Source organism: Danio rerio, chromosome 12 (genome assembly GCF_052040795.2).
Source record: "Danio rerio strain M-AB ecotype USA chromosome 12, GRCz13ab, whole genome shotgun sequence".
In the NCBI taxonomy this organism is placed as follows: domain Eukaryota; kingdom Metazoa; phylum Chordata; class Actinopteri; order Cypriniformes; family Danionidae; genus Danio; species Danio rerio.
In genome coordinates this window covers 51,849,526-51,864,693 of record NC_141032.1, presented here as the reverse complement: position 1 = coordinate 51,864,693, position 15,168 = coordinate 51,849,526, and the positions used below count along the sequence as shown (strand labels likewise).

Genomic DNA, 15,168 nt, shown 5'->3' with positions numbered 1-15,168 from the left:
CATTTTATTCCCTGATCAGCAAACAATAGCAGAACTCCTGATGCTGGAGGAATGAATCTCGAATCTGAGCTCTGTGAACACTGATAAAGATGAATCTGTTCAGCACTGTGAGAAGCTCTCGTGACTGAGGAGTCAGAAATATTCCTTCATTTGTGTTCTGAAGATAAACCAACATCATCTGAGTTTGAACAAACAAGTGTATGTATAACATACCACAGTAAATACTAGTGTTTTTGAACCATTCTACATATATTACAGTATTTATGACTGTTAATGGATGCTCCAGCATACTGCAGTATTTACTATAGGTGAACTGATATGCTGTTATTGTATACTTCAGTGTTTACTACAGTAGACTGGTGTATTGTAGTATAATATACCCTATAGTTGTAGAAAACTACAGTATTAAGTCAGTTGTTTATAAAACTGTAGTGTTGCTTTCCACAGCACCTGTAGAATCACCACAACAGATCAAACAGAATGGTTGAGAAACACTAGAGTATTTGTTGGCTCTGGGTAAAGGATGACTGTACTGTGGTTTGGTGTTGAGTGATGCTGTAACCCCAGCAGATCATGTTAATGAGATCACCTGAATTTGTTTATTTATTGCGTCAATATGCACAATCATTGGTTTTTAATCGACCAATCAGAGGCCGAGGAGGACCTGCGACCGCTCCGCACGACATGTGGCATCCGATAGGACCAAAAACACATCCCATGATGCTCTTTGGCTTTAATAAAGTCACATTCACCACTTCAGCTCCAGCAATACAGTAAAGATGAATATGCAAATGTTGAAGCGGAAACCAATGACGTCTGATCTACAGTCACAGTTACTCTCCAAGCGAATGCTGGGTGGTTTTAACACACCGCTGGGTCAAATGTGGACGAATACAACAGTTGGGTTAAGAAAAAAAAACTATTTAAATTTAATCTGAAAAATGAAGTCAGAGGTTAGGCTTGTCCATATTTGACCCAGCATTAATTAGAGTGTATTGTCACACATTTAGCTCAGGTTCTCCATCTTCTACAGTAAGTGTAGCACATTCTATGTGTAAATATATCTATCTATAACGCTCTTTTGGGCTTTTACCGTACTATATGTAAATCCAGTGGTTCTCAACTACACTGTAAAACAATAAACCGGATTAAACTGTCATAATAACAGTGCTTACAGAGTTTCTCATAGAACATATCTGGTTTCGTGTGTCTTCTAAACTCCTGCAGCTGATGAAAAGCAGATTGTTGAAGTGTTTCTACAATACAGCTGCAGAACTCCACCTTTATTTTAACATTATTTGTCTGTTTCTTTCTATATTTTGTCAAATGTACAGTTTTTAGAAGACGATAGTCAATATATCAAATGTTTATATAGTGTACTGGTGTCATTCCTCACATGACCAAGTGTTTTATGACTCTACCCGTACAGCATTTGACTCATGAATCATTCAATGTCTCTATTAAGCAGTTTTGAATCTTTTGAATAAACAGTTGACAACCACTGATGTGTGTGTGTGTGTGTGTGTGTGTGTGTGTGAGAGTGTGAGAGAGATAACATTCAGTGTGTCAGTCATCAGCTGAGTCCCACCCCTCAGGGCTCTTCCACTTCTCTGATTGGCTGGATGATGTTGCCGCTAGATTTGTACTGATTGATCTGATTGGCTGTGAGGCTGCTGGAGTGTTTGATTGGTCGGTTTTCTTCTTCCGTGTACCAGTTCTTCTCTGCAGAATCATGAAGATCATTAGCAGACCTGACAAGCTTTAAGATGCGCCATTATACAGGATAAAATAAAACCAATAATAATTAAAATATTATAGTTATACATTATACATTTGTATTTTAAAAACAATTATAATAAATGTTAATTCTAAATAATGAGTTAGTAAGGCAGTGTTTTTCAGAAAAAATGTAAAGAAAAAATATTTAAATTTTGAAAAAAAATCAAAAATAAAAATTACGAAATTTGTAAATGATAAGAATTCTGTATTATATTGTTATAAATGATAAATTTGTTATTTGTATTTATTACAACAACAATAAATAACTATTTAAAATAAAACATTTTTTGGGGGGGAAAATTAAAAAAATAAGATTAAAATATTTAAATCACTACATTACAGCAGATACAATAATAATAATGCAAACGTCTATTGCTACACTTTTCAAATTTGCATGCTAAAATACTCAAATAAATAGCGCATTGGTACTAAAATAACACTGACCTGACTAAAGCAATACATATGAATCAAAGTCAATATAATGGGATAATATATAAATTAAGTCTTATTATATTGCTATGATATTATATTTAATAATTATAATTTATGCTATAAATAACTTATAATACTGAAAGTTACCAGGAAGTATTTGTGAGTGTATTAATATGAAAAAGCAGATGGTTTATATTCACACAGTATAAAGAGTCAGTAAAATAGGAAATGTACAATTCAGCAAATAAAACAATTTTAAAATAATAATAATGAAGCCAAAACCAGAGCAGTTTCTGCAGCAGCTTCACCAGAACACTATATTTGCTCACACTTTACCATTAATGCCAGTTCATGTACTTCCTAGCATGAAACAATAATAATGGACAGTGCTAGTGTTTATTAATCATAGTTTAATATTCCCGCATTTAATAATGACACACATTTTGATTAACAGTAACTGTACTGATGACCTGTTTGTTCATGTTAGTAAATATATGAACTGACATTAACTAATGCAGCCTCACTGTACACTGGGAACTAAACATTTCTATGCAATTCAGCTCGTTTGCATATGTCAATATTTAAATGTCTAAATGCAAAATATACACAGCTGAAGTCAAAATGATTGGCTTTATAACTTTATTTTTATAGTTTCTATAGTTTTCCTGTGCTGTTTAATGGACAGAAGATTTCTTCAGCACATTTTTATGACTTCATACTTTTAAGAACTCATTTCTAATAACTCGATCCTTTAGTCTTTAGCTTTTATTCCAGACACACTAAAATAAATCAGCCGTTCTCCAGAAGAAATAACATCTGATAGGAGATACGGTGGAAATATGCCTGAAAATATGATTTGAAAAAGAAGATTTGACAGGAAGGAGACTCATTCTGACTTCCTCTGTGTATAATTATATTGTGCTGTTTTGGTGAAGATCTTTCAGCTCATCAGAGATCATCTGTGCTGTTATCATCATCATGCTCATGTTTCTGACAAACCAAACCATGCAGATTACATCACTCTGTGTGTGTGTGTGCGTATGTATCTGTGACCATGTGCATGTGTGTTTGTTTGCGAGCATGTGCGTGTATATATATATATGCATGTGTGTGTGTTTGATGCACTCAGAGAAACACATGCAGATCAGCTTCAGCTAAAGCCGCTTTGCTTCCGCTCGGAAAGCAAAGAGTTGCAGAGTGAAGAGAATAATCATCATGACAAAACTAATATGATAAAGGTCTGCATCATAAACACATGCATGATCTCTGCATACCTGCGACTGCTCGATTCGTCCTCGGGGCACTTTAAAGAGAGACCACACGCAGTCAGATCAGCTTAATATCTCACTCACACACACACACACACACACACACACACTAACAACAGATCAGCAAGTCTCTAATCCCTCATGATGCGTATAGAAATGCACAAAAAAACACCAAGAAATGACAATGAGCTCACTATTTACTGTTTCTATCTTCTGTTGCGCACAAGAGAAGATATTTTGAAGAATGCTGCAGAAAACAGATTTCATAAAGTGTTTTTTGTTTCTACTATGGATGTAAATGTCTGTTTTTTTTAGTCCCAGCATGCTTCAAAATATCTTCTGTTGCGTACAAAAATCCATAAAACTAAATAAACGGCGAGTAAATTTTCACATTTGGATGAATCGTCTCTTTAACCTTCGGGACCCTTAAGTTTATATTGTTTTCTTTGCAATTAAATAGTCTAAACATATAAAAATCATGACACTATATTTGATTTGAAAGCTTAATATGTCTAGTTTCCATATCTGGTGACAGGTTTATGATGATATCACTGAGCAAAAGTTATTTATTAATTTGCAACAAGCATATACTCTTAGTCTTAAAGCATTACTTTGCTACAGCAATCCAGATTTGATTGCTTTTTAGAGACTAAACTCAATCAAAAACCGCCAAACTGCTTGTACTACTTTAGAATTTAATGTCTACATTACAAATATTGCTACAAGTGTGAAAAAATAGGGTTCATATTCTTCAAAACAGAGGGGGCGCTCTTGTATGGTCATCAATGTAAATTAAAGGTCACCTGGTGGTCATGTCCGGTACTGCGGCTAAACTAAATCTGACTGAAAGCTCATTTTTGGATATAATTTGTGCTGATGGTTAGCTTTGATTTGCTGTCAATTTTAGGCTAAAACAGGTTTTGTAAAATACATATTTTATGATGTAACCTATTATTGATTGCTTTATTATCTTCATAAACAGATGCACATCACTGTTGACATTCAGATTGTCATTCAAGTTGAATGTCTCTGTTTAAAGCATTAATAAATGTCAACAAATGTTGTCAAGCGTTAATATTTGCATATGGGAAACACAGTTTAAAGGCACAGACACGTCACCAATACAGAAAAAAAGACTTTTATTATGTTCTGATATGGCAAACACCAGTCCATTATAGTCCATAATAATCATAGAATAAAAGTCTCTTACACCTTATCTGGTATTTGGAGGATCAAACTTTGGTGTAACGCCAGCGATGAGTGTGAGCGAACGCAGTGGCGACACACACACTTCAGTCTTTATTACATCACACACACACACACACACACACACACACACTGAGAGACCCGCAGCAGAAAAGAAGATGTGTGTGTGTGTGTGTGTGTGTGTGTGTGTGTGTGTGTGTGTGTGTGTGTGTGTGTGTGTTGTAAAGTTTCCGTCAAGGCTGATGTGATTAAACACTCATTCTGAAGGCAGTGAATTAAACACAAATTAAAATCATTCTGAACGCAGCAGCTCATACACACAGCCACACACACACACACACACACACATAGATGAAGGGACTTTCGTGATTTCTGCACTGCTTGGAAATGTTGATTTTGCAGGGTTAATACTTTAATAAATAAATACTTTAATCTTCATTTGTTTTGTATAATTGATTCTTATGATTTCTCTAGATTTTTCTTGATAAAATTACATGACATTTAGTTTGTTTTAATCATTTGAGCTGTGAATAAAAATTGAAAAAAGAAAATCTGTGATCACAAAAACTTTCAATAAAAATGATCTGAAAAAATATACTAAAATAATAATAATCTTATCAGAAAGTATCAATAAATATTGCATTTTTATAATAACTAGAATCATATTTTATTGATTGATTGATTGATTGTTTGATTGATTGATTGATTGATTGATGAAATGAATGTTTCCTGAATGTAATACTTCCTGGATGTAAACATTTAGACGCAAAAACAAAGAAAATCAATGATTATTTTTGAACAATTGTTTAACATAAAAATCTTTCAATTCAATTAAAAACGTAAAATCTTATCAGAAATAATAAATACTATGTCAATAGCATTAATATATAATTGTCTGATAATACTAATAGTAGTATTTTATTAATGGACTAAATAATAAATAATAATATGTTTCTTGAATATAATCCTTCAGAATTAGGGATGAAAACATTTAGACAAAAAAAAAAAAAATATATATATATATATATATTTATATATATATGCACATTAAAATGTTTAACATCAATTGTTCAAAAATTCTGCAGATTCACATTTATATTCAATGAATATTATTACATATATATCTAGTGAGAACAAAAAAAACAATAATCATTTCTTTAACATCTATAGTTAACTTTATTTAAAATCAGCAAATCAATATTTTTAGTTATTACACTGCAAATAATTTCAGTACTATTATAAATATTGAATTGTCTAATAATAAAGATTATTACTTCAGAATTACATAATTCAACGTAATGTCGACGTAATTCAACATTTAAATGCAAAAGTGCAATAATAATAATAATAGTTTCTAACGTCAATTGTCAAAAAAGCAATGATAATATTTGATTGATTAAATTAATATTTTTCCTGAATGTAAAAGTAGGATGCAAAAAAGCAGAAAAAGCAAGTAATCTTATTGATTTTAATATTAATATAATGTTAATAATATTACCATATATGACTGCCTAATATAATTGATTACTGTTTTTCCAGAGAGTAAAATTTTGGACTAATGTAAACATTAATGTGCAGATACAGAGCTCAGTGTAATTGAGTACAGCCCAATTTATAAATGAACATGTTCCTTTATTTCTCAGTGAGTATAGGCAGTGTAATTTGGTGCATTGAAAACAAATCAGATTTGGCTTCAGCACTGACTAATCTAATGTAAATGCACACATATAATATTGTAGAGCTTCCTATTAAACATATGAATTTAACAGAGAGATTTGTGAGGGGTGTACACAAACACGCTGAGCACTGTAACAGTTATAATAATTGCAGTTATATTAATTGTCTAACATTAACAATTAAAGTATTTCATTGCTTGAATTAATACTTTTCCAGTATGTAATACTTCAGAATTAAGAGTGTAAACATTCAGATGCAAAAAAGTAAATAAATGATCATTTTTAATGTCAAATTTTTATTTAAAAAATCTGCAAATTCAAGTGTATAAAAGAGTTTTACTGCAAATAATCAAACAATATTATCAGAAATTTAAGCATTAATATAATGTCGATATTGTTAATATATAATTGTCTTATATAATTAATTACTGTTTTTCCAGAACGTAATATTTCAGAAGGATGTAAACGTGGAGAGGCAGATATAGAGAAGAGGAATATGAGGATGATCTCAGCCGTGCTCAGACTGGAGGATTAAAGTGCATAATAACCTAATCAGAAATGATCAAATATGTCAATAATATTAATATATAATCGTTGAACAATAACAGTTTTCTTTGATTAGTTTAAGTGGATAATTTTCGGGAAAGATGTAAACGTGGAGACGCAGATATAAATGCAGACGATCAGGATTATGAGGATGATTTCAGCTGTGCTCAGTTCAGAATGACTGATGATTGCAGATATAATAAATATCTAATATTATTAATAATAATACTTTTTTAATACTTAGGAATTAAGGGTGTAAACATTCAGATGAAAAAAAAAAATATATATATATAGGTTTTATGTCAATTGTTTAAAAAAATCTATAAATTCAAGTTTCTAAAATTGTTTTACTGCAAATAATCTTCTCATATAAATGTAAAGTTGTCTGATATAACTATTGAATATTTTTCTGGAATGTACTATTTCATATAATAATTGTCTGATATTAACAATAATAGTATTTTGTGATACTTTAGAATTTAGAGTGTAAACATTCAGATGCAAAAATAAATAAATTATTCATTATTAGATATAATAACTGTCTAATATTAACAATAACTGCATTTCATTGAATGTGATAGTTCAGAATGAAGGATGTAAACGTGGAGGCGCAGATGAATATGAGGAGGATCTCAGCCGAGCTCAGACTGGAGGATTAAAGTGCAGTTCCAGTGCAGACGGTGGAGCGTGGTGAAGCAGCGGTGTGTGTGTGTGTGTGTGTGTGTGTGTCTACAGAGGGACGTACTTCTGCTTGTCGCGGGGGGTGCAGCGGCTGCGGGATGCTCTGCGCACAGGACAGAAGCTGCTCTGAGTGTTCAGATTACTGCGACTCTGACCCGCGTTATGATCAAACTGCATCAGACAGAAGATCAGATCTGTGGGAACCAGATCAAACTCATACGGCGGGTTCGTGATCACGTAGCTGAGGAGAGAGAGAACACACACACACACACACACACACACACACACACACACACACACGCACACGCACACAGAAATCAACATTTGAGCTCTTTGCACACTAAAGTCAATGTTTACAACCCAACATTGTGTTGTGTAAATATTCAGCAATATAATCATTCTATCAGAAGGCTAGTGTTAATGCTTGTGTGTGCTGTTGGGTCATTTTCATCAACTCTGGGCTGATTTTGAGTCTTAATTTGGCCAAAACTCTCTGTGTGTTTGAGCAAATGTGATCATTTTTTCTGAATAATCTTATTTATAGTGCTGTATAAAATAAAATATTAAAGAAAAGAAAACACAATCAGTTGTGGGGTTTTAACGGTAACGCAATCATTCTCATTCTGCCATTATAATTTCTCATTCTTGTAGGAAACGTGCGGTAGAAATAAACCTGTCTTGCCCTGCTGGGTTAAAAGGAGTTGTTTAAGCTGTGTTTGACTCACCGTTTGGTGCAGAGGCTCGCTGCGGTCAGATGAGCGTCTCTCAGCCGGTAGATGCCGAAACACAGCATGTTATACGTCTTCAACGCTTTACAGAATAAATCACCGTAACAGCCACCGTCCTGAAACACACACACACACACACACACATGCACACACACACTCTTTTAATCAATCCTGCAGACCAATCAACAACAGAAATATAGTTAATGTGTCAATAATAATCCTGATTATTACATAAACATGGAAAGCATCATTTCTGCTGTGAATCTAAAATAATCAATAAAAAATAGGCAAAAAATTATACACACACACACACACACACACACACACACACACACACACACACACACACACACACACACACACACACACACACACACACAGAGTTGGTCAGATTTATTATCCCTTTTTGATTTTTTTTTTTTTTTTTTTAAATATTTCCCAGATGTTTAACAGAGGAAGGAAATGTTCACAGTATGTCTGATAATATTTTTTCTTCTGGAGAAAGTCTTTTTAAACAGCATTTTAATGTCAATATTATTTGCCCCTTTAAGCTAAATTGTTTCCGATAGTCTACAGAACAAACCATCATTATACAATAATCTTGTATAATCAATAACCTTTAAATACTGTCTTTCATTCTCTGTGTTGATTTGTTTGAAGATGTCCTCATAGAACCCATCATTGTATATTATATGAAACACTTGTTCTGCTTCAACCTAAGTTCTGCAGACAGTATCACTGGTATTTGTTTCTTTTTAAATGTGTTTACTTTAATTTCCCTTCTTATTTAAAGCAGTGTTTTGTTTCGTTTACATCATCATATTCGCTTCGTCATGTGCAACAGAATTATGTTTTGGTTCCCAGAATTTCTACAGGAAGTGGCCGCAGGACCTTTCGATACAAAGCACCTTCCCACTGGAACAATCTCCCTTCCTTTTTTAGATCAATTAAATCACTTCGTCTTTTCAGGGCTAATTTATTTTCTCTTCTGGAAACATCTTGCGAATGTTATAACATTTGGCTCCAAATTAAATGTTTGTTATTTATTTGCATATCAAATTGTTTGTACTTTTGATTATATGTTGTTGCTTCTTTAGGCTTGGGATTGTGGGAAGTGTTTCAGGTGGAGTGTGCTGCTTGTTTGATTGTTTGTTTGTTTGTTTGTCTTGTCAAGTGTATGTTCTTTATGATGTGTTGTACTCTGTTTGATTTGTGAACTTTTTAGGGAGCCCCTCGAAATGAGACGATTCATCTCAAGGGGCTATCCCATTCAATAAACTCAAAAATAACTTACCATAACTTACTTACCATGATTCTGATTGGTCAATCACAACATTACAATGTATTTATTCTCCAATAACAGCTGATTAAACTAATAACACAGATGGGAACCAGCCACCGTCTGTCGTGTTTTGCTCTATGTAATACGTCCTGCTGCTGGTATTCTCACCCCGAGGTCGGCGAAGGGTCCGTCGTAAAGCGCCAGCTGGGCGACTCGGCAGCGGTCTCGATTGGCGAGGGTCTGTGGTGTGCTGTATCCTCCACGCAGAGCGTTCTCCTCTGCCAGCAGACCCTCCAGCTCCGGCGTCGCTCCACCCGTCACCAGCGTGCGGATCAGCGTCAGGATATTATCATTGAAGTACGTCTGAATATATCACAGACAAAATAAAAGTCTGTCGATTTATATTATGTGCTATTGTTTATATCGTGGCCTCACAAGACACACTGTGATTTCTTGAAAGCTGAGATTCAGAAATACCTTTACTTCCACTTTTTATTCAACAAATGTTTTAAATTTGTTGGAATTATTAGTTTTTAAATGTTTTTATTCATAATTATTTTAGATTTCTACATTTTTGATTAAATATTCGCCCTAAAGTTCTGAATAAAGTGAGAAATAGGATCAAATATGAAGGAGTGGACTTACAAGCAGAGCAAGATATGGGCGGAGCTAAAGAGCTGTTCTGCCACACTCTGATTGGTGTGTTGTCAGCAGGGGATGATGGGTAATGTAGTTACTCACAGCACTCATCAATGAGTCCAGCACGCTGACGGCGAAGGCGGTCCCGCAGGCGAAGGGTTGAGTGAGGTACAGCTCAGTGTCGGGATCATCATCATCATCCTGATCCAGAAACTGCACATTCGAGTCGTTCACTGCGCGCACACACACACACACACACACACACACACACAGACACACACACACACACACACACACACAGGCATACGCAAACAAATGCATGCACAAGCACACAAACACACACAAACACACACACAAACACACACACACACACACACACACACAGGCATACGCAAACGAATGCATGCACAAGCACACAAACACACACACACACACATGCAAGCACACAAACACACAAATGCATAAACACACAAACATGCACGCACCCAGAGATGCACGCAGTCACATGCACACACACAAATTCAGACACATACAAACACGTGTGCGCACACACAGACACATACAAATACAAATGCACACACACACCAACACGCACACACATGCAAAGGCATACAAATGCATGCACACAAACACCCACAAACATATACACACACATTAAAGCACACACATACACACAAACACATGCACAAACATAATGAATGCACACAAACACATACACGCACGCACACGAACACAAACATGCACACACATCCAGAGATGCATGCACACACAAATGTAGACACATACACACATGCGCGCACACAGACACACACATACAAATGCATGCACACACACAAGCACACAAACATGCACAAACACACACACCCACAAACACATGCACACATGTAAATATACACACGCACAAACATAATGAATGCACAAATGCACATACACAACCATCCAAACACACACATAAACACACACACACACACACACAAGAGTACATACACAAACACACACAAAGAGAGAGAGTGAGAGAGTGTAAGGCATGTGTTTATGGACTAGCAGACATATCATCATCATCATCATCATCATCATCAATGCATACAGTATTATTGAAGAATATTCACAGGAAACAGCAGCACACATACACACACACACACACAGAGTCAAAAATGAACATGTCATGGTGCAAACAATACTGACAGTACTAGTCTATGAGAACAAACTAAGAGAAGTGGACAAGGTGTCTGACGAGTGGCGGAGTGTGTCCATTTCTCTAGGTTTATCATCACACACACACACACACACACACACACACACACACACACAAACACTGCTGCATTCTAACACTTTCATCACACAAAATATTCTTACAGAAATAAAAACTAAAGAAATCAATAGCCAGACATTTTAATCACCATCAGAAGTTCATTTTGGAGCCTGAGTTGTGTGTGTGTGTGTGTGTGTGTGTGTGTGTGTGCGTGTGTGTGTGTGTGTGAGACATTAATAAACAGCACAGAGAGACACTTGAGGACACATACAGGAAGATCAGCTCTACACACACACTAGCAAACGCATGCTGGACACACAGCGCTCATGCCCACAGCAGACCAGTGTGTGTGTGTGTGTGTGTGTGAGCTCTTACCCAGCTCAGTTATCATTGGGATGTTGGTCCCGCTACTCTTGTCCTGGCTCAGAGAAACCAGGGGCAGCAGCTTGTCTGTTTTAGCTAATGATCAGCATAAAACAACCGGCCGGTTACTCCAGCACAAACACACAGAGCACTCGCACACATTAGAGAAAGATCAGCCTCACAGCGCTCCTCCAGAACACACACTCACATGCCGAGCCTTTGGGTTAGTGGGATTTCCCAGTACAGTTCCATCATCAGGTGAACAGCAGGATAACACACACCCAGTTATCGCAGATTATCACACAGGAATACTTGATTCTGATTGGCCAATCAAGACATTCCAGTGTAAACTAATAACACACACTCTACCAATCCTCTTGTCCATTAGTGAATATACTGATTTAAATACAGTGTTGTGGCCAGAATGAATGAATATCTGTATGATGTACAACCAACAAGCGGTTATTGACATTATTACACTGGATTACTTGATTCTGATTGGTCAATTCTCCAGTCACAGCTGATGAAGACTCAGTAATGACCATTAGTCAATATATTCCTCTATAGAGGCCAGTATATATCAGAGGCCAGTATAAATATACATATATTAGCATATTATTATTGCAGGAGAATTCTTGATTCTGATTGGTCAACAATTGTTTATTCTCCAATAGCAGCTAATTAAACTGATCACACAGGAACAGGATGGGAACTATATATACTGTTTGTGTGTGTGTGTGTGTGTGTGTGTGTGTGTGTGTGTGTGTGCGCGTGCAGGATGCATGTGTGTCTCTTTCCCTTTTGTGCGTGTATGATGCGTGTGTGTGTGTGTGTGTGTAGGATGCATGTGTGTCTCTCTCTCTTTTGTGTTGCATGTGTGAGTGTGTGTGTGTGTGTGTGTGAGTGTGTGTGTGTGTGTGTGTGTGTGTGTGTGTGTAGGATGCATGTGTGTCTCTCTCTCTTTTGTGTTGCATGTGTGAGTGTGTGTGTGTGTGTGTGAGTGTGTGCAGGATGCATGTGTGTCTCTTTCCCTTTTGTGTGTGTATGATGCATGTGTGTGTGTGTGTGTGTAGGATGCATGTGTGTCTCTCTCTCTTTTGTGTGTTGCATGTGTGAGTGTGTGTGTGTGTATGTGTGTGTTTGTGTGTATGCGTGTGTGTGTGTTCTGACCGAGTTCAGTGATGATGGGAATGTTTGCTCCTGTGGTTATCGACGCCTGCCGCACCAACCCGTGAACAGGACTGTTTTCTGGAGACGAGCGATCCATTCCTGGAGGAGTGAAGCCTGGAGAGAACACACACACGCGCGCGCACACACACACACACACACACACACACACACACACACACACACACACACACACACACACACACACACACACACACACACACACACACACACACACACATGTTCATTTCTCTCTGACCGTCTGCTTTTCTACTACATTTTTGCATTTAATTGCAGTGAATTAAAACACAATATAAATAACTGAACACACACACACACACACACACACACACACACCTTGAGAGTTGGCCTGCAGGAGGCCGATGCTGTCGTCAAACTGCATGGACTTGATGTTGAGTGACGCCAGAATACACTCCTTATCCTGCAGAGACGCGTCGTCGATGTTGTTCTGGTTGGCGGAGAGGATTACACACATATCACACAGATTAATGTTCACTGCTCTCAGATCAGCCCGACTCAGAGGAGTTCCCTGAAGAGGAGAAAAGACACACACACACACACACACATGCAGGGGTCACGGAGCGAGATCATTAACTGCAGTAGAGACAGATGGACACACACACAAACACACAAACTCTCTCACATGCAGTCAAACACACACACACACACACACACACATACAGACACATACAGTTGCAAGAAAGAGTGTGTGAACCCTTCAGGATTGCTTTAATTTCTGCATAAATTGGAGTGAAAGCGTGTCCTGCTTCAGTCACACCGTCTGCTCACACTAATGCCACACAAACATTATCTGTTTTTATTGAACACACCATCTAAACATTCACAGTCAGGGTGGGAAAAAGTAAGTGAACCTTTGGGTTTAATAAGTGGTTGAGCCTCTGTTGGCAGCGGTAACCTGAATCAAACACTCTCTGTAGCTGCAGACCAGGCCTGGACAGTGTGGAGGGATTCTGGACCATTCCTCTTTACAAAACAGTTTCAGTTCAGCAGTATTGTTAGGATGTCGGGTGTGAACCGCTCTCTTGAGGTCATGCCACAGGATCTGAAACGTGTTGAGCTCAGGACTCTCCTGAAGGAGTATGTTCATCTGTTGAAGCCGTCCTCTGCTTCTCTGCTTTGGGTCGATGCATCACCCATCCTCTGATGAGCTTCAGCTGGTGGACAGATGCTCTTACAGTTCCTGCTGAATGTCTTGATAAACTTTGAAATTCACTTTTCCTTCAACAACTGCAATCTGTCCAGGCTGTGACTTAGATCAGATTTTCTGTCCAATTTATGCAGAAATCCAAGTAATTCCAAAGGGTTCACATACTTTTTCTTGTACCTATACACTACCTGACAGAAGTCCAAGATTGAGGAGCACAGACACTAACTGTTCTTCTAGTTGGTGATTTGGTGTCAGAAGTGTCTCTATGAAAGGTGAAGGCCTCTAGATTTTGCTGATTTGAGCTCAATAAATCTGATCATGTCTTGATGTTGACTGATTTGATGAGGACGGTGCGGTCTGACTCTGCTCAGACTAAAGTGTCATCACTGAACAGAAATAATGTCCAGTATAGAATATAAAGTCCTGCTGCAGTGGAGACAGAATGAAGATTGTGTCTGACTCCATCATGAGCTTGGAGGACTGCATCCATACATCTCTGACATGACTCACATCACTGATTAATAAAGTCATCTGGAATGAAGAAGAAAGCTTCAGCAGGATCCCAGAGCTCATCAAGAGTCTCTGTGTTCATCTTCAACACCTCCTCCTTCATCAGCTCAATAATGTTGATGTCTGGTGACTGGGCTGGCCAATCCTGGAGCACTCTCTGCTTTCAGGAGCTTTGATGTGGAGGCTGAAGTATGAGCAGGAGCGCTATCCTGCTGGAGAATTGTCCCTCTCCTGTGGTTTGTAACTCAGGCTGTTGATGTTGCAGATCTCTCGCACGCCCCCATACTGAATGAACCCCAAACCATGATGTCTCCTTCACCAAACTTGACTGATTTCTGTAAGAGTCTTGGTCCATGCTGGTTCCAGTAGGTCTTCTGCAGTATTGGTGATGATTGATGCAGATCAGCAGATGATCCAGCAGAGAAATCCACCTTCTGACACTTTCACACA

At 37.2% G+C, this 15,168-nt stretch overlaps 1 protein-coding gene and 1 long non-coding RNA gene across 24 annotated transcripts in view; one reads left to right on the top strand and one right to left on the bottom strand.

Annotated features, from left to right (window-relative positions):
• LOC147834604 (uncharacterized) overlaps positions 1 to 1,501 on the top strand; it is a 70,096-nt gene extending 68,595 nt beyond the window's left edge. For both annotated transcript variants that reach the window (XR_015504799.2, XR_015504803.1), the window contains one exon: positions 651 to 1,501. This is a non-coding gene — a long non-coding RNA (uncharacterized LOC147834604). The remainder of the gene's footprint in view (positions 1 to 650) is intronic.
• The window catches only part of kcnma1b (potassium large conductance calcium-activated channel, subfamily M, alpha member 1b), a 101,128-nt gene continuing 86,842 nt past the window's right edge, over positions 883 to 15,168 (bottom strand). For 11 of the 22 annotated variants that reach the window (XM_087277150.1, XM_087277133.1, XM_087277137.1 and 8 more), the window contains 9 exons: positions 13,377 to 13,569; positions 13,023 to 13,136; positions 11,865 to 11,948; positions 10,340 to 10,470; positions 9,767 to 9,961; positions 8,314 to 8,432; positions 7,653 to 7,829; positions 3,486 to 3,514; positions 1,363 to 1,722 (listed from right to left, as the gene is read on the bottom strand). In XM_087277150.1, coding sequence (XP_087133276.1) covers positions 1,592 to 1,722; positions 3,486 to 3,514; positions 7,653 to 7,829; positions 8,314 to 8,432; positions 9,767 to 9,961; positions 10,340 to 10,470; positions 11,865 to 11,948; positions 13,023 to 13,136; positions 13,377 to 13,569 — 1,173 coding nt within the window. In that variant the 3' untranslated portion in view covers positions 1,363 to 1,591. Of the gene's footprint in view, positions 1,723 to 3,485; positions 3,515 to 6,637; positions 7,830 to 8,313; positions 8,433 to 9,766; positions 9,962 to 10,339; positions 10,471 to 11,864; positions 11,949 to 13,022; positions 13,137 to 13,376; positions 13,570 to 15,168 lie in introns of those variants that run through there. The other 11 variants (XM_087277152.1, XM_087277140.1, XM_087277141.1 and 8 more) reach the window with 3 other exon arrangements.